The following is a 26636-nucleotide window of genomic DNA, read 5'->3' as shown; positions in this document are numbered from 1 at the left end:
CTGACTCCAGCTTCAGTCCACTCCTTGTGAAGCTCTCCCAAGTGTTTAAATCGGCTTTTCTTGACCGTATTCTCAAGCTTACGGTCATCCCTGTTGCTTGTGCACCTTTTCCTACCCATTTTCTTCCTTCCAGTCAACTTTGCATTTAAAATGCTTTGATACAGCACTCTGTGAACTGCCACCCCTTTCAGTAATGACCCTCTGTGACTTACCCTCTTTGTGGAGGGTGTCAATGATCGTCTTCTGGACTATTGCCAAGTCAGCAGTCTTCCCCATTATCGTGGTTTCAAACAACAAGAGATACCCGGAATTTATACTGTAGGGATGGTAACTTATTGAAACTCAAATATTCTAATATTTTGAGAGAGATACTGGATTTTTGACTTTCATGAGCTGTAAGCTCTAATCATCAAAATGAAAACACAATTTTTTTTCATGTTTTACTTTACATGTAATGAATCTAGAAAATATCAAAGTTTCACTTTTTGAAATAAGAAAAAAAAAAAAAAAACACTTTCACGATATTCTAATTGAAATGCACCTGTATATTTGAATATTTCAAACAGCGAGAATGGTCATGAAAAATAATGAAGGTTCATTATTCGAGCTTACTCAAATACTGTCACTTTTATAACGAGCATATTTTAAATATAATGTGGGGATTTTAGTTTAATTAAAAAAAAAAGAGAGAGACTTGACAAAATGGTTAGTAAACAGCTGAAAAAGATTCTGAATATTTTTGTAACAATTATTGAATAGGCTGGCTTTTTGCCCAACATCAGGGTTGCCAGGTTTACAAAAAAAATAAAAAATAAAAAGCCAGATGGTAAAGCAAAAAAGTAGCCAAACATCAAATCTCAAAATGCTGCTCTTGTACTCGGATGCATATTTTGCCATCACTTATGCATTATAGTTTGTTTTTTCACATTTGTCCGTTTTTATAAAGGGTATAGAATTTGTGTAATATTTCAAACTTTTAACCCACACAATTTATTTTATTTTTTTTCCAGATTGAGATTTGATATTTGGCTAGTTTAAGTTGATAGACATGTATATGATGGAATAGAAAAGTTAGTTAAATTTGTTCTCAAATAATTGATTTATCAGCTGGTCAGTGCTGTTTTGCTAATTTAATAATTTTTAGTAAAGTAGACTTTAGTAATGCAATTTTAATTTTTTTCCCCCACACCAGATGTGTAGATAAATTTCAGTGTCACCTACTGTTATGTGTAGTTTTTACCCACATTTAGTGAAAATTAGGTATTTGATTGCTTTATGCAAGCATTACAGTTCTATTATGCTAGATCTCTGAGAATTATCAATAGTAGTATTGATGTTAATATTTATTATTATTATTATTATTATTATTAACAATTGTAATAGTTTTTTTTTTTTTTTTTTTTTTTTACATTACTGTGTAAGTTGATTTTTCTCCACCCCCTTCAGTCAGTAAAACTTCATGAAGATTCTCGAAGCATGAGAGAGGGACTATGGAGATCAGTGTGCTATCTCTATTAGCATCTCATATTCCGCAGCACTGCTGGGGCTCTGGAAAGGTCTTCGTGTTACATTGATTTGGCTCACTGGGCTTTTTATAGTGCACACTAGATTCCTGGCCTTGGTGTATCCCATCAAACTGTCAAGATCTGTCTTGCTAGATAAAAGTTACTGAAACTTCCAGAGTTGTTTTTGACTCCAAGAGTGTTTTGAAGATCACATCTGAGAACTTGGCTACATCACTACATTAGTCAGTGTTGAAGTGGACATTAAAAAATGTTAGCCACCGTCAGCTCATCCGTAGATGGCTTGCCACAGGGGATTTCTCAACATAACAAAGCAGCAAACCACCCATATGCTTTAGGAAGGAAACCATTTGCTTTGTGCTTGGTTGTTTGTTTGAATATTGGCCCATGTATCTCTTTAATGATGTAGAACAGACAGTAGTTAAATGACTCTTGTTGCATCTCTTACTGTCACATGTTCTAACGTTCACATGTTGTGTTCATGTTCTAGAGCTCCCGTCTGCTCAGCTCAACAAGAGGTTACAATTCAACTGAAAGCCGTCACTCCAACTGGAAGTTCTCCACTCCTGTCTCTCTGTCTTCATCTTCCTGTGATCGAACATGGACCGGATCTGCCAGTGGGGGACGAGGCAGACTTGTAAATATTTTGTGTATAAATTTGATATGTATATGCAAGTTATATAAAGGGGTTTTGTAGTAGTAGTCGTAGTAGTAATAAGAATTATTACATTAATTGCATAACATACATTTTAAACCATGAGGAGGATATCTATGCCGTAGCATTAGACAAAGATTGGATGTCCAAAGTTCTTTTAGTTTTATAAAGTTGCACAGCACAATTGTGTATTAAGTATGAAATTTGTTGTGATGTGTACATACTTTCATTTTTATGTAAAAACCTTAACAAAAAATCTGATTTGAGGGCTCTTTTGTGACATGAACAGTCCAAGAATCATAGAGGCTGTTTAGAAACCAACCCAGGCATGCATCACATCTGTTTGTGTGTTTGAATTTTAGACCGACTCCGAGAGAAAACAGGGAACTTACTGTGGACTTCTTGGCACATCCCAAGACAGCGAGTCTAAACGAGCAAAACTTTCCTACACCAATAGAGCAGCATATTCCAGATCCCCTTCCACATCTAAACCTGCCAGCTCTTACTCCACTTTAGGAAGTATGTCACAGTAATGAGTAATTGCAAAAATATTTAAAAATGATAAAATGCTATAGTTAATATTGGGTATCTCTTCAATGTTTGGAGATATGGTGGATTAACACCTTGTTCTTGTGTTTAGATTCTTCATGGAAGTCCTCCATCGGTCCTTTGTCTAGATCATCCTCTTCTTCCTCTTCTTCATCTTCGACCACGCCATCAGAGGGTCTTTGGGCCCGCAGAGATTTGGAGAAGAGGGGGGATTCAGGACTGACCTCACTGGGGGAGTCTAGTTACCGGCCTAGTGGGCTGACATCTTCACTGTGTATGTGTGCACACATTCAAATTTACACAGACACAGTCATCCACGACCAGTCTAGCCCTGCTGTTGTAGTTCACTTTCTGTTCTGGTTTTCTTTCTTTGATTGGTTCTAGGCATGATTGGATGACTTCAACTCAAGTATTTTTATAAAAAGTTGGGATATTGCCTAAAAATGCTGAATGAAAACTGAATAAAATGCTTGCTTGAGCTTTATAATTTATTCTGTTCATAATTTAATATTAAGTTATGTAAAATTCAGTACAAAGCCAAAAAAATGTTTAAAGTGATTGAATATTTTGCATTGGATTGGGCCAATAGCTTTAAAGGGGTCATCGGATGCAAAATTCACTTTACAAGTTGTTTGAACATAAATGTGTGTTGGAAGTGTGTGTACACATCCATCCTATGATAACAATCCACCCAGTGTTTTTTTTATTTATTTTTTTTAAATCCCCATTTTAAAATCCCCTCTCTCAAATCAGGCTGTTCTGAGAGTCCTGTCAGAATGACGTAGTTCTGTACAGACCGCTCCCACGATAATTGATTGACAAGACCGTCTTACCTTAGACCCGTCCTGAGCGAGCTGAGAGCTGTCCGCCATTGTGTCGACTCCGGCCAGGGGAGGACAAGATGTCTCCGATTAAGCAATTGAGGTGTTTTGTTGTTGGATGTAGTAATGAATATAGCAGTCGCCATTTATTCCCGACATCTGAGCCACTGAAGATGCAGAGGATTAACGTTAATTTCGCTTTGAAGTGAATGCGATGATCCCCAATCTGCCTAAATGCGTCTGTTTGTGTGAATCATTCGTGATCCAGCCTCACCTACAGAAGAAGTGAGTATAAGGGTTTTTTATGATTCTTTGCAAATCGCTTTTCCTAATAATGTACTAGTTAGCCAGTTTCGCGGCTGAAGTAAACAGTACTGCTCGTCACTCCACGGAAGAGAGGGGCGGGGTCAGCAGAGTTCATTAGCATTTAAAGCAACATGGACTAAAATGGCTTGCTAAAAACAGAGCTGATTTTGACTGTTTAAAATTTCTCAATGGTAGTGTAAAAAAGACCTTTTTAAACCCAAGTATGTTAGACTTTTAAGACCCTAAACGATCATATCAACTTGAGCAAAATGGCCATCCGATGACCCCTTTAAATTTTATGAACACTTGGGATGGAGATGCGTTATTGCAAACTATAGTTACAAAATTTCTTTTTTTTTTTTATAATTTTTATTTTTTTTTTATTGCTGCTGTCTTGGCATTTCCTCTAACATTGTCATCCTTAGCCTTAGAATACGTCTGCATTAATTGATACATTTGAAAATCCATCTTTTTTTCTACATTTTGTCACACACACAGACAACATTTTTACCAGCGAAAACAGGTTTTTGAAGACTTTCTCCCAAGTGGTTAATTTTATAAACCGTGTTTTTGTGTTGTTGGGTGGACTGAGAAAATAGAGATATTTTAAAATGATGACTTGATAGGAAGAATATTGTACTTGCTTTCAGACGTGTCAGTGTGGACGAGCAACTTTTCGGAAAATGTTTAAAAATTCTAGTGTGAACTGGAGGGCATTTTGAAACAAAAATGCTGTTTTTCGTGACTTGATATAGTCAAATTAATGTGGACGTAGCCTTTTGCAGTGGCTTTCAGCCCTGTACCTGGAGACGAGTTAAGTGTCGTCTTAATCAAACACCTGATCAGCTCATTAGTAGAGACTGTGGTCTAATGGTCTCTGGTCCAAAACCACTGATCTAATGCATTGTTGTTGCCCATCATGGTAACTCTACCTTTCTTTTTGCGCTTCAGACCGTTCAGAGCGTGTTACCTCCACCTATGCACAAGGTGCTCGACCCAAAGAGAGCCAGTATTCATCCCACAGAGAGAATGGTTCATCTAGTCGGCGTATCTCAGCCGAGTACCTTCCTTCTCCTCTGGAGCGCAGCTCCCACAGGCTGACCTCGGATTACCAGTCTGGTCCATTCTCTCGTGATACGCCACGCTCCAGCTCTAGCTCCACCAGAACTTCTGCCTCTGTCTCTGCCCCATCACAGCTCTCATCCTGGAGCTCCACACCTTACACACCACTTACTGGCTGTAGCTCAAGCCCACCTTCCTCCAGCCCCGCTCCCACTCCACTTCCTACTCAGAATGGCGGCGACTCAGATGGCAGGCGAACAACCAGGCGTCTGCTATCTCGGCTTTTCTCCCGACGCTCCAGTCAGGAATCAAACTCTACTGTCAGCTCTGCCTCTGATTCTCGGTCATTTGACTCAAGCCCAGATGAAGCCCCGCCCTCTGAAGTCCCTCCTCTAGTCAGCAGAGAAAATTTGGAAGCAGAGCTGAGGAACTCGGACCCCGTTCAGGCGTTTTCGTTCTTGCGCAGACGAGGACCATCTCTTGCTCCTGTCCAGGAGAGAGCTGATCTAGTAGAGCACGGACAAGAATCGCTCAGATCTCCAGCAGGCCTGTCCTGGCTGAACTGGAACCGCTGTACCCCGCTGTTCTCTCGTCGCAGGAGGGAAGGGCGTGACGAAAGTGCCCGCATGGGCCCTCAACATTCACCCCAATTCCCTCTTGGTGATCGCGATGGCCAAAAAACACCTGACCGGGGCACGGATTGTGAAGATGATGATGATGATGATGATGATGAAGAGGAGTCCTCAGAAGGCGCCACGGCAGCGCCTTCTGTTGGAGCCTCGGGTCTCTCTGCGTCGATATTGCAGGGTGGAGCCCGTCTGGTGGGACGGAGCCATGGCATGGGCAGGGTGATGACCACCCCGCTCTTCCGTATGCCTGAGAATATGATAATTGGCGTAGGAGTGGGAGCAGAAGGGAGGAGTCAAACTGATGAGCAGGCAAAAGACAAGCCTGCCCCCTCCAGAGACCCAGAGAGACTGCGAAAGATTCAGGAGAGGTCAGAGGGTGATTTTTAATTCTCTAACTTAGTTATTGTGGTGAGAGAAAAATTACATTTAAAGGTAGGGCTGGACAATAATTCAATATCAATATATAAAGCAATATATAAATTTTTTTTCATTAAGGGTTAAATGATTTTTAAACCTTTCTGATATTTCTATATACATTACCAATACTTTGTGTACAGCCGTTCCAAAAGCGCCTCCTGCTGGCAGAGAATGAATTTGCATGTTCAATAAGCCTGTTTCCAGACGTTTTTTTTATTTATCTTTTATTTATTTTTTTTGCTGCTGCAACTCTGAGCACTTTTCATATTCTTTATCATATACTTTTGTTTCAATCTATAAGAATTATCAGCCTAAATGCAAATAAAAGCTGAACATTTATTTGTACCATTTTAATTTCTAAAATATTATATGGCTTCATAGGAGGGGGTTTCATAGACTTGGCAAATTCATGTTTTAGAAGTTTGTATGTACAGAGACATCCATTGAGGGAGTTCTTGGCAGTTTTTCTGAGGCTTTCTTAAAAAATGTTTATATTGTTCATAGTCACATCGGAATTATATCGTATCCACCGAAATTAAGAAATGTATAGTGATATAAATTTTGGCCATATCGTCCAGCCCTATATAAAGGTATAGTTACATTGACAAAAAAATCTGTTGTCAAGAATGTAGCGACGTATGAATTCCTGCAGAAGTCGCTTTTAAACAAAGCAGCTTTCTGTTGGTCAGTGCAGCAACTTGAATCCGTTGCGCAATCTGCTTGGGGAAATCTTTTGCCCTCACGCATAATCATGTAAATTACTAATGAAAAGAACAACTCAACAATGGTAAATGTGACCGTCTTAACTCAGAATTTTCTTGTTTATGGTAATTTTAAGGTGAACTCTTTAATTCAAGAATTAGCACTTGGACTTTCAGTACATGCATGCATGCATGATTTTATGCCACTTTTAATAATGCTATTCATTTTAATGCCATCCAAAACAACTGCGTGCATCTTTCACCAAAAAAAATTGATTGGCTTCTTCAGTTGTGGTCAAGTAGAAATGGGTCTAAATTCTGAATGATTGGGCACCCTTAGTGTAATAGGAACAAATGTTCATAATTTAATTTGCTGATTGTAACCGCACCTTCCTACTTTTAGCCTGCTGTTGGAGGACTCTGATGAGGAGGAAGGTGATCTGTGCCGAATTTGTCAGATGGGGGAGCAGTCGAGTTCCAACCCTCTGATTGAACCCTGCAAGTGCACCGGCAGCCTGCAGTATGTGCACCAGGACTGCATTAAGAAATGGCTTCGCTCCAAAATCAGCTCTGGTATGGATGTCTTTTCCTGAGGGCAGGAGTAAATTAGGTGTTTATATAGTGTATATTAATTTGTTTGATGTGCACTGAGAAAGGAACTGCTTTCAATTTCAGTCTGACAAGGAGGATTTGGGGTTCATTTCCTGCAGGACTACTGATGCATAACATAGTGTGAAAGCAGACTGATAAAAAGCACACGTTTGACATGTGAAGTCGTGAAAAAGCTCATTTGTTAACTGTCTGTTTTTTTTTACTTTTCTGAATAACTTTTGACATTAAGAAGGCTACAAGCCATTATGGAAGAATGCTGTGGCAGTGCCATTGGTACATAATTATGGTAGTCATTCTGAACTGTATAAAGTATTTACTTTGAGAATATTTAAGGGAATACTATGGCTCTACCATTTCCCAAAAGCAACATGGTATTACCAAGGTACAGACAAACTGGATTTCAAAAACACGTTGAGGGCTACATTTGCTAATAAGAGATGCAGCTATTTTTCATTCATATTGAGTATGTGTGCTTTCATACACAGGTTCTAACTTGGAAGCCATCACTACCTGTGAACTTTGTAAGGAAAAACTGCACTTGAACATTGAGAACTTTGACATCAATGAGCTCTACAGATCTCATGAAAGGGTAAGTGTCAACCCAATATGTATACAATAAAGCACATTGTATAGATGACCTATTATTTTTAAGGTCAGAATGTACTTGCCAGTTAATTTGCAGTTTGTGTGGTTATGGTTTTTAAAGAATCTCCAAGGAACAAGAATTATTACATGGAATTAAGGCCCGTTCACACCAAAAAGCAGCACTTCTGACAATTACTCTCACTTTTCACAAAGAAGAAAGGAAGTCAAACAGAATTGACATCTTTTCAAAAAGATGTTGAGGTTTGTGTATGTGCTATGGTGTTTATCAAACAATGCTGAATACAGCAGTTCAGAGGCACAGGAATCCGTTTTGGATTCTTCCTCTGCTGTTCACTGTCGCTTAGCAAAATTTTTCAACTTTTCATAAGCGTCACCATAGTTTTAATTGCTGCTTTTTTAAATTTCTTTCTTGCAATTTTTTTTTTCTTAGAATTGCATGATCTAAACTCGCAATTATTTATTAGAGAAACTCCATTACAAGATTTAAACTCTAATTTCTGACTTTTTTTTTTTTTATCCCTCAGAATTGCATGTTATAAAGTGTGGGGGGGGGGGGGGGAATATCAGTCAAATTATTTTTTACTTTGAGTTTTTCTTTTTCACCCAACGAACATAAGGATACTGATAAACGCAGGGCACAAGACTCTGGCTTTCTGTCTTCTTTGGAGCTCCTATGAAATAACGAGAGAAAATACTGTCAAGTTCAAGAGTAATAAATATTAATGGTAACACTTTACAATAAGATGTAATTTCTTAAAATTAATGTATTAACTAACAATACACTTATTACACAAATTATTAATCTTTGTTCATGTTGATAAATAGTCGTTCATGTTAGTTCACAGTGCATTAATGTATACAAACACAACTTGTGATTTTAATAACGCACTAGTAAATGCTGAAATTAACATGAACTAGGATTAATAAATGCTGTGGAAGTATTGTTCATTCTTATTTCTTGTTAACTAATGTAATTAACTAATAAACCTTATAGTAAAGTGTTGCCATATTAACATCTGAACTGATACTTTAACCTGTTAACTTGCGTACCCGTATTTTAAGCTCTTTAACCCCGGCGTCATTGAAGTCATGCAGTAAAAGTTTAATGTGGTCGCTCAGTTTTTCAAGATCAGTTTTAATCGTGTAACTATTAACAGATTTGAACAAAGAAATAATGTTACTACGCACAGGCCGTATTGATTGCAAATACAAAAATAAGACTAGTAAAGAAAACGCGGTACTTTTTAAAATAATCAGCCTTTTCTTAAATATATGAACACAGAAAACCTCAGGTTAATGTAACATTTCCCATTCTATGACAAGTAAAATAATGGCAACTTACTCGGAGCATGACTCTTCTCGAGTAGCTGCGAGCGCTGCGTCGTCTTGTTTGACAGGTGTCGGGGTTAAAGGTCAATACTGCCACCTGGAGGTCAACCAGGTACTGGCGCTGGAGTATTTACATGTGGTGTTATCAGTCCTGTTCATTTAAAATAATGCGGTTATCGTCAATACCGGTATATCGCGACACCCCTAATGTCAATGTTAGAGTTGTCCTGATCAGACGCATTAGTAGTCCATTTAAAATGTCTATTGTAACACTGAGCGTTTGTCTTTTGTGAATGGCTCTTAAAAAGTCTGTTTACACCAAGAATGCATTCTTGCATTAAAATGTGAGAGACAGGGTCAGGGCATCAGGGGAAAATGCTAGTCTAGAAATGTTTAACTTTTTAACTTGAGCTCCACATCTGTCTAGCATATTTATATAGAAAAACAATGAATCAGAACTAGTATTTGCTTAAAATCCCATCACTGTTGATCAGACTCTTTACTGAGTCTGTGGAATAAGGAACATCTTCAAAGACTTTAAGCAAGCAATGTCATATCTATCAGTTACATTATTATATTTTTAACTTTATCTTTAGTTTCATGCTCGTGTGTTTGATTCCTCAGTCGGAGTACGAGTTCATCAGCTGTGGGCTGTATCTGGTGGTGCTCCTGCACCTGTGTGAGCAGAGGTTTTCTGATGTCCTGGGTGCAGTAAATGATGCTGGGGTAAGACTTCTACATCTTTCCTGTTGCTTTGTTCACTGTCCTTTAGTTCAGTGCATTGACTCGGTGCGTTAGTCAATATGAAAGTGTTCATTATAAGCTGTTGTGATTTGAAAATCAAAACGTTCTCCCCTCTCTCGCTCAGTTTTTCAACTTGGCGAGAACTCTACACGAGCACATGGACAATCTTGAAAGTACGTTATGAATTACTTCCATTTATTTTGGTACTGCATCATAAAACCCCTAAATCTTGTTAGTTCATGAATATTAAACTTGATATAATTGATATCAACATATATGCATAGGTAAGTATAGATAATCCATCGTTTCTTCTGGAGTTTGTATTACTTAAGCAAAAATGTGTGCTTGTTTTTAAAAAACTGGATGATTTTTAAAGTGTAAGCAAATGTTACGATTTGTTTGCATGGCATTCACTACATCTGTTTATTTATTGAACGGAGTCGTCATTGGTTGTTGAATGCATAGAAGGAATAACCAGTGCCTCATTGGTGTTAAAATTGCTTGCTTATGTTTAATTCTCCACCAGAAGTTGGCATTTGGCTTTCTTCCTCCCTCTTCCCCTTCAGGTTTTTTTTTTTTTAATATTTCTGCATATCTCTTATGTTTGGACTCGAAGGTTCATACGCAGAATCTGATGAAGATGAGGCGGAGGACAGCAGACCATCCATCGACTTCTGTGACTTGGAGGATGATGATGATGATGAAGAGGAGGTTTAATGTGTTGGCAGGGAGGAAGGAGGCATGGCTTAGCAGTCGGTCTCCGTCTCCTCCCACTTGCTTTTCTTGACCTGTGTCCTCCTGCTTGAAGTGACTTTAGCCAATGTCTGATTGGCAGTGTAACCACTGTTCTTAGCCTATCACAAGGCTTTCATAATATGCAGATAATTCTACAAAGTTTATGGGAGCTGTTTGGTTCCTGTTATGATTTCATTTTTTTTTTTTCATTTTTTTTTGCTGCATCAGGTTGGTGAGCACTCTAAAGCTTTATTCAGTTTAAAAGAAAAAAAAAAAAAAAGTCTGGTGAACTGATGACCACCATGAGTGCTTTAACTATGCTTAGAAGCTGGTTTAGGGAAAAAGAGGATCTTGGAAGATTCGTACTCTTACATGGTGCAGTTGAGGAACGTTCATCCACTCATGTATAGGGTTGCTTAAAAAGATGTCTGTTTTCAATGTCTTTATGATTTTAAAAAAAATAAGACCCTTAATTTCCTGGTTTTATGTTAATACATTTATTTTTTTTTTTGTTTTTGGAGAATGGGTGAGTGCGGAAAATGTGATCACTTTTCTTTCAAGACTCTCTTTTCAGAAGACCTTTTCCACAGTCTGTTTGTATGTTGTACATTATAACGGTGTAATTCGCTTGAATTATTACAATAAAATGGAGGTATTTCAGTATCTCAAAAAAAAAAAAACCTGCTTTGTCCTTCAGATGTCTTAAAGCTAATGATCAATGATTCTGTTCATGAAAGTTAAAATGGCTTTTTATATATTTTTTTTTTTTGTTTTAAGATAAATGTGATTTTTTTTTTTTTTTTTTTTTTTTTTTTTTTTGTCATTGCATAATTCATTAACTTCCATTTGTGGTATTTCTTCAATTTGATGGCTTTAGGTGTGTGTACAGTACTTGTTTTGACCACTTGTGAGAACCAAATGTGACCCTGAACCACAAAACCAGTCTGAAGTAGCACGGGTATATTTGTAGCAATAGCCAACAACACATTGTATGGGTCAACATTATCGATTTTTCTTCTATGCCAAAAATCGTTAGGATAGTTCATAAAGATCATATATTTAGCAAATTTCCTAGCGTAAATATCGATTTTTTTTTATTTTTATTATTATTATTATTATTATTTGTAATCTGCTTTAAGGACTTCCATTTTGGACAACCGTAAAGGCAATTTTCTCGATATTTTTATTTATATATATATATATTTTTTTTTTTTTTGCACTCTCAGATTCCAGATTTTCAAATATCTCCGCCAAATATTGTCTTATCCTAACAAACCATACATCAATCGAAAGGTTATTTTTTTTTTCTGCTTTAAGATGATGTTAAATCTCAATTTCAAAAAAATGACCGTTTTGAGGTCCAGGGTCACAAATGTCCTCCCTTTGACAACCCACTAGTCGTACTACGGTGTACATTTTAGGACATCCTCAGACCTCAGTCATAAAATTATTCGGTGTCGTGCCTCAGACTGAAAGGCTTCAGGTGTCAGGAAAAACGACATCAGGTCTCGTACAATTAGGCATCAGGCAAAACGGACTCAGATTAAAAGGCATCAGATTAAAAGGCATCAGGCGAAACGGACTCAGATTAAAAGGCATCAGGCGAAACGGACTCAGATTAAAAGACATCAGGCGAAACGGGCTCAGGTAGAGTGTGACGTGTCGCGCTGCCTCGCCCCGCCCCATTAGTTTAACATTTAACTGAAACTGTTAGAATATATCAGGAGCGGCTTACCTCCTTCCGCCATCCTCAACCATTCCACACCACTTGTTTTGAACCGCGTGCGTGTGACGTCACATGGGGCGGGGCAGCGCGACACGTCACACTCTACCTGAGTCCGTTTCGCCTGATGCCTTTTAATCTGATGCCTTTTAATCTGAGTCCGTTTCGCCTGATGCCTTTTAATCTGATGCCTTTTAATCTGAGTCCGTTTTGCCTGATGCCTAATTGTATGAGACCTGATGTCGTTTTTCCTGACACCTGAAGCCTTTCAGTCTGAGGCACGACACCGAATAATTTTATGACTGAGGTCTGAGGATGTCCTAAAATGTACACCTGAAGCCTTTCAGTCTGAGGCACGACACCGTTTAATTTTATAACTGAGGTCTGAGGATGTCCTAAAATGTACACCTGAAGCCTTTCAGTCTGAGGCACGACACCGTTTAATTTTATCACTGAGGTCTGAGGATGTCCTAATAATTTTATGACTGAGGTCTGAGGATTTTGCTGGTCATTTTACCTCACTGGTTTAGGCTTATAAATCCAGCCAAATGGTGTTTTTATATAAATCTAATGTTCTGCACATGTTTCTGTGATGGGTAAATTTAGGGGTAACAGGAGTTAGGTGATAGAAAACATCATTAGCCTGATAGAAAATTAATTGAAGTCTATGCAATGTCCACATGTGTGTATTGACGATTTTTAACGATAACTATTTTTTCGAGACATATTTTAAAATATTATGTAAACCAATTGAAATATCTTGGTAAATAGTTTTTACCTACGCATGAAAAGAGCATTGCGTAATTGCGTGCGCTTTAACAAAGAGGAAAAACACTGAGCCAGCAGATGACATCGCGTGAGCTATGACGCAACACGCGCACCAGTCTGACTCCAGCAACTCCCTCAGATATCCATCGCTCCACCCGAGAAGCATGATGTGACCGTGACATACACAGCCACCTAAAGACAGAAAGACAACAACATTCTCCTTCTCCGTGTCACTGAGTGCAGTTATGTCTGAGACGCCATGCCAGATCTTTCGGGGTGTGTGCTCCTCGCCGCGCTGCTGATTTTCTGCGAGGATGGGTTCGTGAGGAGAGCGGAGGGTGGGGTGCTCGGCTCGCTGTCGGAGGAGGACAATGCCAGCAACACACAGACGTCCTCGCTCAAGGGACAGGGGGATGCGACGGTGCCTCCATCAGGTAACAGTCATGGCACCCGCTCCGCATGCTGCGTGCTCGTGAATAATAGGGATATTTTCATGATGGGGTACATGACAACAAAGGACAGGGGTGCGCTGTTGACCGCTGTGCTTGCTGTCTCATAACATTGGCCTAAAAAAAGCGTTCATTATGTCTATTATTTGTGAGTGCGGAGCGCTTTTACAGGGCCATGCGCAGTAAGGCCACCTATTTCAGACTTTATTTAGGACAGCCATGTCTACATTATTTAAAGGTGAATAGCTGATATGGTGGAGCAACATTACGATGTTTATCTTGAATGTACAGAGTCGTTATGCATTTAAGGTGGGATTAGTTTAGAGCTAGAATCATCCAAGACCTTTCTGTTTGAGATGGTATAATCAAATCCATTAGGCTTTTAATGTCAGGGATTTTCAACTTTTTGATGCCAATGATCCTAAAATGTGAGGCCACTATATATATCTATATATATATGCTTTTGAAAAAAAAATAGTATGTGATTTTGCAAAGACAACATGTTTAACAGTTGCCATTTACATTGCACATAGATCAAAATAAATTATAGATTATTAATTCAAAATAAATGTTAATAATTGAGATTATTTTTAAACCTTTAATTCCTCTAAATTTTCTGCTGACCGCTGGGGATTCTTGGACCTCAGCTTGAATGCACCTGCCATTGCCATTCACAGATGGGTCTAGATTCTTTATATTATGATATTAGGTGTTACTCATTGTGCTGTTCTAGACTCTAGAACAGCATAAAGAGTAACACCTAATTTCATAATCAATGTTACAGTGCTATAGTAGCACATTTCCTGTTACACGTCTGGTTAAGTACCAGGTCATGGTTGTGTTATAGTTATATATCTAGTTATATGTAATGGTGATCTTTTAATGTTGTTTAAATATCAGGGCCTGAAATTAAGACCAAAGCATTTTGAAGAAAAATAAATCTGCTTTATTTGACTAACTTTTGTGTCTGCCATTGATTCATCCTGGTTATATTGTTGTTTTGAGGATCTGCACGTGCGAAGAACAAGAGATTGACTTCTTTTTAGTATTGAGAGACATTTCAAAGAAGATTTTCAAGGTTTCTCAAGCCTCAGCTTTTCACTGATGTGCTCATCCGACATTTGGCACTTTGATCTATTTTTAAGTCGCTCTGCCTGAGCCGTGGGTCCAATGGTCATTACTATTTCAAGGCAAAGATTTTACTGTCACCAACCAATTTTTTTCAGTGCTGGCTGTATTGGTTTTTAATGCGTTGAGCAATTACAATTCAGTTTCTTCAACAAACTTATAAACATGCATGTGGTTAACCTTAAAATCCATTTAATTAGTTTCATTGTTTTTTTTTTTTATAGTTCTCTCTTTGACTCATATTACAAGTGCTTGAGGCAAAATTTAGCATTAAAATGACCATAATATCCTATGTTCATTTTTATGCATAATATAAATTTATGCACTTTTTTTTTTTTTTTCATTTCCACAAAAATCTGACATTTTCTCTCTCTCCAGAGTCGCTCCTGACCCTGAAGATTTGGGTTAAAGATGCATCTAGCCAGAGGTTCCTGAAAGGAGCTCTGGTGGGTGTGTTTTTGAATGGATCCCAGATTCACTCCAGCCAGACGCTGGAGAATGGGGAGGTCACGGTCACTGTCCCATACCACCTTGGCCTGACCCTCACTCTGGTGGCCAGCATGGAGGGTTATGTGCTCACCCAGCTGCCTTGGAAAACCACCAAGATGCCCAGTAAGTTCATAACTTGAATTTAGTATATTATTTAATTTATTAGGTTATTGTGTATTTTATATGATTTGATGACATCAGGCTATGATATTTTTATAGGCATGTAATAAATTATGTATTTTTTATGGCATTTTTAAGTTTACTTTTAATCTCTATATTTTAGCGAGTTATGCTCAATAAACACCTCAATGAGATAAAATAAATAAATAGTGAGAATAGATGACTAGGCAGCAAGAAAGCTGTGAACCATGTGATCTCACCCTGGCCCTGGCTTGTTTTATAACACCCAACTAGCGCTCTAAAGAAATTACCTTCAAACATACGGAGAACAACAACTGTCACTTTAATGTGAGAAACTTGGCTGCTGAAATGAGGTTTGAGTGTTTGTTTTTATGCTATTTCCTAGTTTTTTCTGTTATTACAATGTCCCTGCGCCCTCAAACACAAGGGAACATCTGGCTCTTTGATGATACTGTGCTGATAACTCGAAAAGCATCTGGTATGTCAGATAAAACAACCCTATTACCTATTATTTTATTCAATTATCCATACTGCTATTTTTACATTGAGAGCAGTTTTAAAAATGTTATAATCTATAATTTAATGCAGTACCTATATACATCTGCTGCATGGAGCCCTACTCGGAATATAATACCAACACACAAAATTTCTACTGTTGTATTATCTATATATTTTCACATTACAGATCTGTCATTTCAACCGAGTGTACAGTTTCCCAAAAGTCTCCTCAAACTGTCTGAGAACACTACCATCTCCATGTTATCAGCCTATCTGACAGTTCCAACCCTGCCTACAGAAAAAGACTCAAATTTCTTTACTCTAAACCTGAGCGGTAAAGGAGGTAAGATGAATTTGAAAAAAAGGATAAATTCTTTTGCATCTGACTACATGGTGGTGCAGGCAAATCTAAACAGTTGTCTTATTCCTTATCACATCTTATCATTGAGTGAATGCTAACCCTTTGTGTTTCACTGAATGCTTATGATCTGTAAGTGAGGGGAGTATATTGTAGAGCAATTTTAGTCAATGAAAGCTACAAACTCCATTACTGTTTAGACTCGATATTGCATTGATTAGTTAATGTTATTGATTAGGCAATATCAGGCTACTAGGATAACCAGATTTAAGCAAGCGCTAACATGATGGCACATTGTACACATAATATCGATCCTCGAAACCACACACCTTTACACAGTTTTCTAATGTATTTTCTGCAGATGATAAAATGAATCTCAGTTATAATTGTATCCCCAATTACAGGTTATAGGAATGTCAAGTTAAACCCCTTGGCTATGATCAGTGCCCAGTTAGTGTCTAATGGAAAAGAGGTTGATGTCAAAGGACCCATTCAGCTCAAAATACCACTTCCCTACAACACCCACATCCGACCGTCTGACTCGCTGCCTGCTTGGACCTTCGACATGACCATAGGTGATTGAAAAACATTTCAGCATTTAAAGACTGCAAACTTGCCCATTCAGAAGAAGCTTGTCAGATCTTCCACTGTTTTCTTGAAGTGGGGACTATGAACTATCATCATTAAAGTTCTTAAGCAACACTTAACACTTAATGGACCCTAATGGGGGATAGATGCATAGAAATGACATTGAATGGAAGTGTGTTTGTTGAGTGACAACACTTTGCTAGTGTTATGGAAAATTACTTGATCTGAGACATCAATGAAGTTTTAGTGTATACTGAATGTGAAATTAACTGCTGTACCAAGCTTAGTTGATTAGGAGAACCATGTGTAGAGTTTTAAAAAAGTGACCTAATTATTGAGAAATGGGTCCTAGTGATTTTAAACGACTTCAAGTAGAAGCTCCATGCTTTTACACAATACCATGTATATCAAGGTTTGGAGATCTTTGTGATTGTGTCCAATAGAAGCACTTAATGATATATTTTATCACAGGTACCTGGGTAAATAAAGGTATAGGCACTGTTCAGATGGAGACAAACGGCCTAGTCTGGAATTACGTAGCACCTCAACTTGGTAACTGGATTGCTGCATCACCACCATCATCAGGTAGGAATCAGTCATATTTAAGATGTAATTAAAATACGTATTGTAAAATCTCTCTTACTCAGCCCATCAAACTATTTGTCAATCCAAATGCATTCCACTTTCATTACTTAATTCAACACTGAAATCCGTATCTTCTTATGTTCATGTGCAGCCCTCTAACCAGATTTATGTTTGTGTAAATCTAGGTTATATGGGACTCGCAAGCTCAATGGATTTCATTTCCTACCACACATACCTTCTTGTGGGTATCTTGGGAGGAAGTCTTGTGATAGTCATTGGATTTTTATTTGTGATTGTATTTCACTGCAGGTAAGAGCTTATTCAGCCATGCAAACATCATTGTATAACTTTCTAAAACTTTTTAAAACACCAATGAGCAACATTGAATTGCCTAACTTGAATATTTAATCTTAACCATATTTTCATGTGAATGGCAATGATCAAAATCTGTAGCAAAAAATATGTCCTTTCCTATCTTGTTTTACAGAGATTTAAACTACGAGGCTGGAAGAAAGCGATGGAATTCCACCAGGCTCACTGTACTGAAGAAAGACCAGACCACTTCCACCAGCTCTGATGAGGTTCAAGAACTTTTCTTTCATAATGGGGATCGGTCTTACTCTCTGGCTGCAAGAGGCATCGGCCACAATGCATCAGACTCCCCACGACACCAAGCCAACTACAACATTTATGTGGAAAATATTGGCCGGCCAGCGGGCAATCTGTATGAGAATATTGGAGCTGTGGGATTAGAAAGCTTCAGAGCCCCAGTGTCTAATCTCTATGTTAATAGTGACGAAGTTGCAAAGCTACAGGAAAAATCTGAACAGAATGGCTCACGCCAAAATGGTGCGGAGAATGTAGTTTTCAGAGACAAGTTGTTCCACATCTATAACCAGTCCGTGGCAATTGTACCGGCCCCAGAGTTGTTCACTTCCCAGGGACAAGCTGACCCATCTGGAAGTAGATCTGCCACTTTCCCACGGAATGGCATGGAGCATGGAGCTCAGGCAGAGCGTAACTTAAAAGACAGTTTCACTCAGACATTACCTAAAGTTCCCCAGCAGGACAGTGACGAGCAGCAGGCTCTGGAAGGAGCGCAAGCTGCTGCTGCAAACCCAGGGTTATGGGGCCGCTACAGTCATCTCCTGGAATCCGTATCTGTCCCAGGAACTTTGAACGAAGCAGCCAGAATGGGGCCTTTCCGGGGGGAACTCCAGGGAATATCAGAGCAAACCTTGCTGGAGCTCTCCAAGGGTAAGCCGTCCATTCACCCGCCCCGGGCCTGGTTTGTGTCTCTTGATGGTAAACCAGCAGCCCAGGTTCGTCACTCTGTGATTGAACTTCAGGGAAGACATCGTCCAGGCAGCAGCAATGACACAAGCTTGGACTCTGGAGTGGACATGAACGAGCTGCAGCAGCCTCTGCGGAAAAGCAAGGAAGCTTCAAGCTCTAGCATGGCTAAAATAAGTGGAAATCAAGAGCAGGATTTGAGCAGCAGTGAAATTGGGAGTCCCGAGGACACATCCCTGAGGAACACCCTGGAAGGCAGTAGTGCAGCCATTCCCAACATCCCGGAGGACAGGGATGGAGGGGACACCTCTAGCGAGTCCAAATCCACCCCTCCACCACGGAGACTGCGGAAGGTTCGAGACAAGAAGACATCTCGACACATGAGGGAGGAGAGACCCCAAATGAAACACTAACTGAATAACCTGCGTGTAGCCGTAGCTTTTTGGTGTCTGAAAATGGTTTTGATCAAATTGCCTTACAACATAAACATCAGGAAGAATGAATAAAACAAAAATGCCTGTCTTACCTGCCGTAGCTCAGTCAATTATTGTGCAGTTTATTTGTACACAATTTCCCAACCACACAATACAGTGTACAATGTATGTACATTGTACATACAATGTTTTTACAAACTTCTTTGACAGAACATATTTGTTTACCTTCAAAAGTACATTGTAAAAGTATGTATATATCTATATATCTAAGTATTTTTAAATATTTGTTGCCCTGTGAGCACAATGCTTGTACCCACAATGCTCTTCTAGCGAGTATTAAAAACTGTTTAAATGCTATCAATTTGGATCTCGACTTGCTTGGAATCAGTTTTTGATCTTCAATTCAGTTCTACAGACATTAAAATGTAATGCAAGGAGCTGCCACACATTGCCATAAACAATTCTAAAATAAATTGTGGAAAAAATTAACACTGTTAAGCTAAGCACTATATATTCTCCAATTCAGAAAGAGCACCAGTGCGTTGCAAAGAGTTTTCTGAGGGAGCGACTAAGGCCTTTGAGGTCATATGCCGTTTTAACACACTGTACTTATTTAATGTATTATTGCTAGTCACATTTGCATGCCGTCCATTGTGATGCGTTTATCATTCAATGTTTTCCTGTTTAAGAATGTAGTACCCAAAAACATCAACGATATGTCTCAGGTTATGGTTTACCTTACCAAGGCCAGTGCTGGAAGCACAGCTGTACAGGTCATAAACCTAGCATATTAAGATGTTTCTTGTGATAATGTGTTTTGTGTGTGAAATATTTCTTCACAAATTGACAACAAATCATTATCAACTCATGTATTGAATGTGTTGGAGCTTTTTTAGCTTTATTATTTTGGACAGTTAATTGTAACTGTTTAATTCTTATTGACAGTTACAATAAAACACCCAGCTTCTTGTTGTCAGGCAGCAAATTTGAACTAAGATGGTTTGACATTTTAAATGAAGTATGACAGAGGAGAGATTGCATTGTGTCAGCTGAATTTTTTTTTACGTAATTTATGTTGTATTGTAGCATTTATTATTTAATTAATTGTAATATATTTGAATGATTTCTCAACACACTGGTTTAAATGGCTCATGAGCCATTCCTGGATGCTTTAAAGTACAACTTGTAATCTGCCTTTTTGTGCACATTTAATAAAGGTACTTGACCAAAAATAAAAATACTCACGAGTTTTATGTACCTAGAATTAATGAAAGCATACATTTCATTCTTGATTATTTTAACCATATAAATAAACATTAAATACTTAAATGTAAAAGGCAATAATAAAAGTACTGTCTCTTATACCAACATAAATGTCAAAAATGGCCCGTCTTTGCCTTTGCTTTTGCTTTCAGCAAAGATCACGCACTGTTAATTTTGAGTTTAAAGATTCTGAAATAGCTAAATACAAGAAAACCTAACATGCTTGATTTTATAAAGCAAGAAATTTAAGGCACTCATATGAGGTATAACATTAAAAAGCCCATTTTAAAACAGGGCAATAACATTAAAAAGAGCCTTTCTCACAGTGTTTCTGGTTTTTAATATTATAGCCGCATTTTAATTAAAGCTTTTCAATATTACACATTTGAGTGTCTTCAATTCTTGGTACCTGGACTGTGGAGGTAATCCAAACACCCAATACCATTATTTTTTGATTGCATTTTTGTTCACTTTACTTGTGTTTTCTCAGAAGTATAACTTTGACAGGATTGTTTGTCATCCAGAGATGAAGATCCTTCACATCCACCATGTTTGGCCTTGGTCTCTGTCTTAAGCGACCATTCCTCAGTGGTCTGATCCTGCCGAAAGCTGGAGTCATGCTGGATGACCCATTAATGTCCACAGTGAGTCTTTCCTGGTCAGTTTGTGTTCTGGCTAAAGCTGACTGGACGTTCAAACAAGTTAGACTAATTGCTGAGGGCCTATTTGGGACGGACTCTCTCCTCTGTGCAACTTTTTCCTTCCCAACTGATAAGCTCCTATGACGTTTATTTGTATAATTCTGCTTTATGTTGGACATTCTGTTATATGGTTCTACATAGGAACTATTGATGCAGAGATCCCGAAAACCCTCACTGAGTGCATCCACAGAGGAAGGACTGGAATACCCTGGTTCAGATGTCACTGTTTTCAACCGAGATGGAGCACTATCTCTTTTTACGTGCAAGCCAATACCTGGTAGAAAGAACTCTGAGATCTGGTCATCAGTATGCTTGCTCAGATCATCACTAGATGGAGCCAGGGATCTTTCTTTTCTGCCGCTTTTGGGATTCCACATAAGAGGATTGTAGATGACGTGCCAGTCCAGTGGGCAGCAGTTAGACTTGCGGAGCAATGGATCAATACAGCCAGTATGGAACTGGGTCAGATTCAGGAAAGAAAAATAGATAATAAAAAATATATTAATTATCAGTATTCAACACACCTTGAATGAGCTGAACTTGAGATGTTACCTTGTGTTTGCAGGGAAGTGTTCTGACATGCTGACCCAGTTGAAATCTTGAGAGGCAGATTCTACACTGAACACCTGGATAAAGCAGTCTGGACTCTTTTCGAACTCTCACCATCGGCAAACTCTTCATTACATAGTTTGGGATGATATCACACGTCACACCAGACATGCTGCTGGAGCTGTAATGTAGAATAAAATAGAGTAATATGTTCCAATAACTCCCCCCCCCCAAAAAAAAAAACTCCTTAAAGTGGGTTTGGAATTAAAAAAAGAACTATGTTGCACAGAATCTAGAATGGAGCAGACGAACCTACTGCCCACTGAGTGGTTTTCCATTTTCTGTGTGTCCTCAGAGGCATGAGGTTCTGCTGTCTGCCATGGCTGACCTCTTTTCTGCACAATTACAACAATAAAGAAATACAATTTTATTACTAAATTCTATCAGTAATTCTATAAATCATTACTACACATTAATCACTGTAACAACCTAAACATCCATTTAAACATTAAAATAATGCTGTTCATTATATCGTTTGATAGTGCCACAATTTATGCTATAAATAACTACATTCTGCAGTTATGAATAGCATGTGTCCTGCTCACGTGAATCTTGAAATCTCACCATTCGAACCATGAAGCAATGTTGTGGATGTACTGTTCTCCTAAAGCAGTCCTCACACAGATGAAAATAACTGCAGTCTGTGCATCTATGAATATCAGATTTAAGACACTGAATATGACACTCCAATCCAACATTAGTCAGAATCAGAATATATAGATTACCGTTCAAACATTTGGGCTCAGCAGGTTTTTTCTTTTGAAAAGTTTTATCAATACTAATACTTTTATTCAGCAAAGATGCATTAAACTGACCAAAACAAAGAGTTTTACACAGTTACAAATTTGTTTCCAAAACAAAATTCTATTTAAAATAAATTATAATCTTTTGAATGTTCTATTCCTTAAAGAATTCTGTAAAAATGCATCACAGTTTTCACAGGAATAATAAGCATTGCTTATTTTAACTGTTTTAATTTTTTTTTTTTTAAACTGCATATTGCAGTGATTTCTGAAGGATCCTGTGACACTGGAGTACTGGCTGCTGAAAACTCACATTCCATAGTACAACTGCTTTTACTGTATTTTTGATCAAATAGATGCAGCGTTGGTGATCATAGGACACTTCTTCCAAAAAAAACATTAAAAAAATCTTACCAACCCCAAACTTCTGAACAATAGCATATGTCTGTACTGTGTAACAGATGCCTACTTGAAACATTTGCCGATGATTGGACAAACCCTGCAGCTGTTGCACATAACACCCAGATGTTTGTCCAGACAGTCCTTTTCATAGCAGGTTAACAGTTCACCTGCATTTTTCACCTGCCAAAGATAACACATTTAAACCCGAGATGATTTAAGTTTAAATAAAGGGTAGTAAAGAAAATTTAATTAACTTCGTCTTGGAAAGACGTACCTGTTCAATCAGCTGCTTAAAAGTGCCGAAGTCCTCCCTACAGAGTGGACACTTAAGCAGGCCACGTGGGTCCCTCTTTGTTTGATGATCAGCCCATACCTTCATGCAGGAAATGTGGATGTTGTTTCCACAACTGAACCTTAAAAATTATGCATAATTACATTGCAACCAGTCACCACCACAGCATAGAAATTTCATGTCATTGAGGAGCACTAATAGCTTTTTGAGTTTAAATGGAAACTTGGGTGAGTGTGATGCGTTTGAGAAAAGGCAAAATTACTACATTTCTATGTTTAAAAATGTATTGATTTCAAATGTTTCAGCTATGGAACATATTCACTTGCTGTTTAATACAATATTTATCATTAAATTCTACATATATTTACATATTTTAGATAAATATTCAAAGAGTATCCATTTAATATTCTAAATAAGATTAATTCTAAATAAGTTCTCCTACTTGCAATAGGTTACAGGCAATTTTTTCAGCAAAAGTTCTTCTTGACAGATTGGACATATATCATCTTTCTCAATGCCTTTCTGTCTAATGCTTCCGTCTTCCTCACTAGGCTCAGGACATGATGGCTCTGAGCTCCTCCTGTCATTAGGAGACGTAGTTTGGGTCACATGAAGCCCTTGTAACAGCTCTAGGATCTGTCTCTCCGCAAGACCGTACTGAAAACAGTCTGAAAAAGAACAAATGACCAGAAAGACACTTGTAGCTCAAACATTAAAGGGATAGTTCACCCAAAAATGAATTTGATGTTTATCTGCTTACCTCCAAAGCATCCAAGATGTAGGTGACTTTGTTTCTTCAGTAGAACACAAACAAAGATTTTTTAACTCAAACTGTTGCAGTCTGTCAGTCATATAATGGCAGTCAATGGGACCCACGGCTTTGAGAGTCCAAAAAAACATGCACAGACAAAACCAAATTAAACCCTGTGGCTTGTGACGATAAACTGAGGTCACTGAGGCTCTGGTATAGTAGACGCATGCTTCTACTATGCCAGAGCATGTTGATGCGTCACGCGCCAGATGTTGTGAACGCGGTTTCTTGCACAGACTGATTGTTTCGTGTCTTAAGACCTCAATGTATCGTCACAAGCCGCAGGGTTTAATTTGGTTTTGTCTGTGTATGTTTTTTTTGTCTCTCAAAGCCGTGGGTCCCATTGACTGCCATTATATGACTGACAGACTGCAACGGTTTGAGTTAAAAATCTTTGTTGGAAACAAAGTCACCTACATCTTGGATAAACATTTTTGGGTGAACTATCCCTTTAATGTACAGGTGGTATGTGCCTTTATGTGCATATGTTTGCAAGATATCATTGGAACGGATTGTTTGATGACGCCTACACCTTATAAAGTTTGTGTACTTACATTCATGATCTCGTGGCAGTCGAAATTTACGCATTAAAATCCTAGAATGAAGTGGATAAGTAAGGTATGAGATAAATTTACATGATATCTCAACATCCAAACTGTATATGTGTTTCTTCAACTATGTGCACTTTTCTGTCCTATGGGTTGTTATTTATTAAAACTAACAGATTAGGTAACATTAAAACTTTGACATGTTATAAAATGCCTAGATTATTTATTTAAGCTACCTGTCATGCAGATTTTATTGTTGTACGTTACCCTTACCCCAGATGGCAAGACCTACACTTTCATTTAAAAACAAAACTAGGTAAAACGTGCCCATTGTTGAAGAAACATCTATTCAACCCAATGTTCAACCCAAAGCATATTTACCAGCAGATGTGTGTACAAAGATCCTTCTCTTTCTGAAACATAGGGCAGGTACACGTGTGTGGATCGCCCAAACAAACCTTAAATAAGAAATGGCATTGTTAATTTGCACAAAAAATATTAAAAATGTAATTAAACCACAACAACAAAGCCATGCTAGCTTACTTTATAATGTTTGCTGTCTCCATCCTCTTTCAGGAGAAATCCAATCGGTCCAAACTCTTTGAGGATAAAAATGGTGGTATTGAGGGCTCGGTGTTGATGAGAGCTGACCGTATCACTCACTGCTTTCCTCCACATTGTTTTCCGGAACATTTTTAACCCAATTTCGTTCAAAAATGCGCGTATATGTTTAGTAAACTTTTTAAATTAACAATGTACGCTTCTAGACGTTTCATAAAAACGTTAAGTCGTTACATGAACGCGTTGGCTGGCAGTCTGAAACTTTCTGTCTCGAATCAGGTGTTGCTATTGTATCTGGTGTTTCTATAGCAACAAGCTCCGCTCAAAAACAGTGGATGCGTATCAGCGCTAGATGGCGGTATTGAGTCTCTGTTGTCTCCTGCGCATAACTGCACTTACCCAAGTGTGTGCAGTTACCCAAGCCAATAATACATTGTATGGGTTAAAATTGTAGATTTATTTTTATTAGGATATTAAGTGAAGATCATATTCCATGAAGATATTTTGTAAATTTCCTACCGTAAATATATCAAAACTTAATTTTTTGTATTAGTATGCATTGCTAAGAACTTCATTTGGACAAATTTAAAGACGATTTTCTCAATCTTTAGATTTTTTTTTTGCATCCTCAGATTCCTGATATTCAAATAGTTGTATCTCAGCCAAATATTGTCCTATCCTAACAAACCATACATCATTGGAAACCATACAGTGGAGAAAATAATTATTGGATCCCCTGCTGATTTTGTAAGTTTGCCCACTTAAAAAAATAAATAAGTGTTTATCATTTGTATGGTAGATGTGATAGAGACAGAATATCAAACAAAAAATCCAGAAAAAAGCAGAATACAAATGTTAAAAAAGATTTACATTCTAGTAAGTCAAATAAGTATTTGATCCCCAAGCAAAACCCTTGTTGGCAATCACAGAGGTCAGACGTTTCTTGTAGTTGGTCAAAAGGTTTGCACACATCTCAGGAGAGATTTTGGTCCACTCCTCTTTACATATTCTCTCTAAACCATTAAGGTTTCTTGGCTGTTTCTTGGAGATTCAGCTCCCTCCACAGATTTTTTTTCATAGGATTAAGGTCTGGAGACTGGCTAGGCCACTCCAGGACCTTAATGTGCTTCTTCTTGAGCCACTCCTTTGATGCCTTGGCGTGTGTTTTGGGTCATTGTCATGCTGGAAAACCCATCCATGACCCATCTTCAGTGCTCTGGCTGAGGTAAGGAGGAAATATCCCGTTACAATTTCAGTGTGACAACTGTCCAAATGAATGAAAATGAACCTTGAACAAATATAGACCTTTTTGCAAAAATGTAAATTGTGAAAAGAGTGATTTATTCACGTCACTACTATCTGACGTCACTAGTTCTGATTCTAAACACTTGATAGAAAACATGCAACATGATTACTGGAATATCAAGGAAAATAATTTTCAGGATGGTATATATATGATAATCTCCATCTTCAGACAGGCATTTATCAGTAATATTTTACTGGGCACTGGGGCTCAAGCCTTAATTAAAATTTATTATATGTCAAAAATACCAGTTGACTGCT

General features: G+C 38.1%; 3 protein-coding genes across 7 annotated transcripts in view; 2 read left to right on the top strand and 1 right to left on the bottom strand.

Moving 5' to 3' along the window:
* The window catches only part of LOC306879474 (E3 ubiquitin-protein ligase MARCHF7-like), a 30640-nt gene extending 19283 nt beyond the window's left edge, over positions 1-11357 (top strand). For all 5 annotated transcript variants that reach the window (XM_079432449.1, XM_079432450.1, XM_079432453.1 and 2 more), the window contains 9 exons: positions 2014-2160; positions 2541-2697; positions 2819-3001; positions 4806-5913; positions 7067-7236; positions 7761-7864; positions 9835-9936; positions 10079-10127; positions 10571-11357. In XM_079432449.1, the coding sequence (XP_079288575.1) occupies positions 2014-2160; positions 2541-2697; positions 2819-3001; positions 4806-5913; positions 7067-7236; positions 7761-7864; positions 9835-9936; positions 10079-10127; positions 10571-10671 (2121 nt within the window). In that variant the 3' untranslated portion in view covers positions 10672-11357. The remainder of the gene's footprint in view (positions 1-2013; positions 2161-2540; positions 2698-2818; positions 3002-4805; positions 5914-7066; positions 7237-7760; positions 7865-9834; positions 9937-10078; positions 10128-10570) is intronic.
* Positions 11358-13256: 1899 nt separating this feature from the next.
* LOC306878870 (protein FAM171B-like) lies at positions 13257-20370 on the top strand. Its single transcript, XM_079431446.1, has 8 exons — positions 13257-13614; positions 15136-15369; positions 15773-15865; positions 16073-16228; positions 16648-16818; positions 17303-17416; positions 17602-17725; positions 17904-20370. The coding sequence occupies exons 1-8, from the start codon at positions 13440-13442 to the stop codon at positions 19120-19122; spliced, it is 2286 nt and encodes a 761-aa protein (XP_079287572.1). The 5' UTR covers positions 13257-13439; the 3' UTR covers positions 19123-20370.
* LOC306878871 (E3 ubiquitin-protein ligase Zswim2-like) lies at positions 19235-25406 on the bottom strand. The gene is made up of 10 exons (XM_079431447.1): positions 25056-25406; positions 24894-24970; positions 24519-24559; positions 23596-23821; positions 23136-23274; positions 22929-23041; positions 22281-22365; positions 21969-22051; positions 21660-21837; positions 19235-21565 (listed from the first exon to the last, which is right to left on the bottom strand). Exons 1-10 carry the CDS (start codon positions 25203-25205, stop codon positions 20879-20881), a joined length of 1779 nt encoding a protein of 592 aa, XP_079287573.1. The 5' UTR covers positions 25206-25406; the 3' UTR covers positions 19235-20878.
* Positions 25407-26636: the final 1230 nt, after the last annotated feature.

Source organism: Barbus barbus, assembly GCF_936440315.1.
Source record: "Barbus barbus genome assembly, chromosome: 13".
Classification (NCBI taxonomy): Eukaryota; Metazoa; Chordata; class Actinopteri; order Cypriniformes; family Cyprinidae; genus Barbus; species Barbus barbus.
This window is presented reverse-complemented; position numbering and strand designations above follow the sequence as displayed.

Bases quoted from the DNA above. Each gene is read 5' to 3' on its own strand.
- LOC306878871 (XM_079431447.1), bottom strand. From the start codon at position 25,205: ATGTTCCGGAAAACAATGTGGAGGAAAGCAGTGAGTGATACGGTCAGC. The intron at 24,560-24,893 runs GTAAATATGCTT...ACTTCATTCTAG, and splicing joins CTTTGTACACACATCTGCTG to GATTTTAATGCGTAAATTTC. The intron at 23,275-23,595 runs GTAGGAGAACTT...ATAATTTTTAAG, and splicing joins TTGCCTGTAACCTATTGCAA to GTTCAGTTGTGGAAACAACA.
- LOC306878870 (XM_079431446.1), top strand. From the start codon at position 13,440: ATGCCAGATCTTTCGGGGTGTGTGCTCCTCGCCGCGCTGCTGATTTTC. The intron at 15,370-15,772 runs GTAAGTTCATAA...GCTATTTCCTAG, and splicing joins GAAAACCACCAAGATGCCCA to TTTTTTCTGTTATTACAATG. The intron at 17,417-17,601 runs GTAGGAATCAGT...GTGTAAATCTAG, and splicing joins TGCATCACCACCATCATCAG to GTTATATGGGACTCGCAAGC.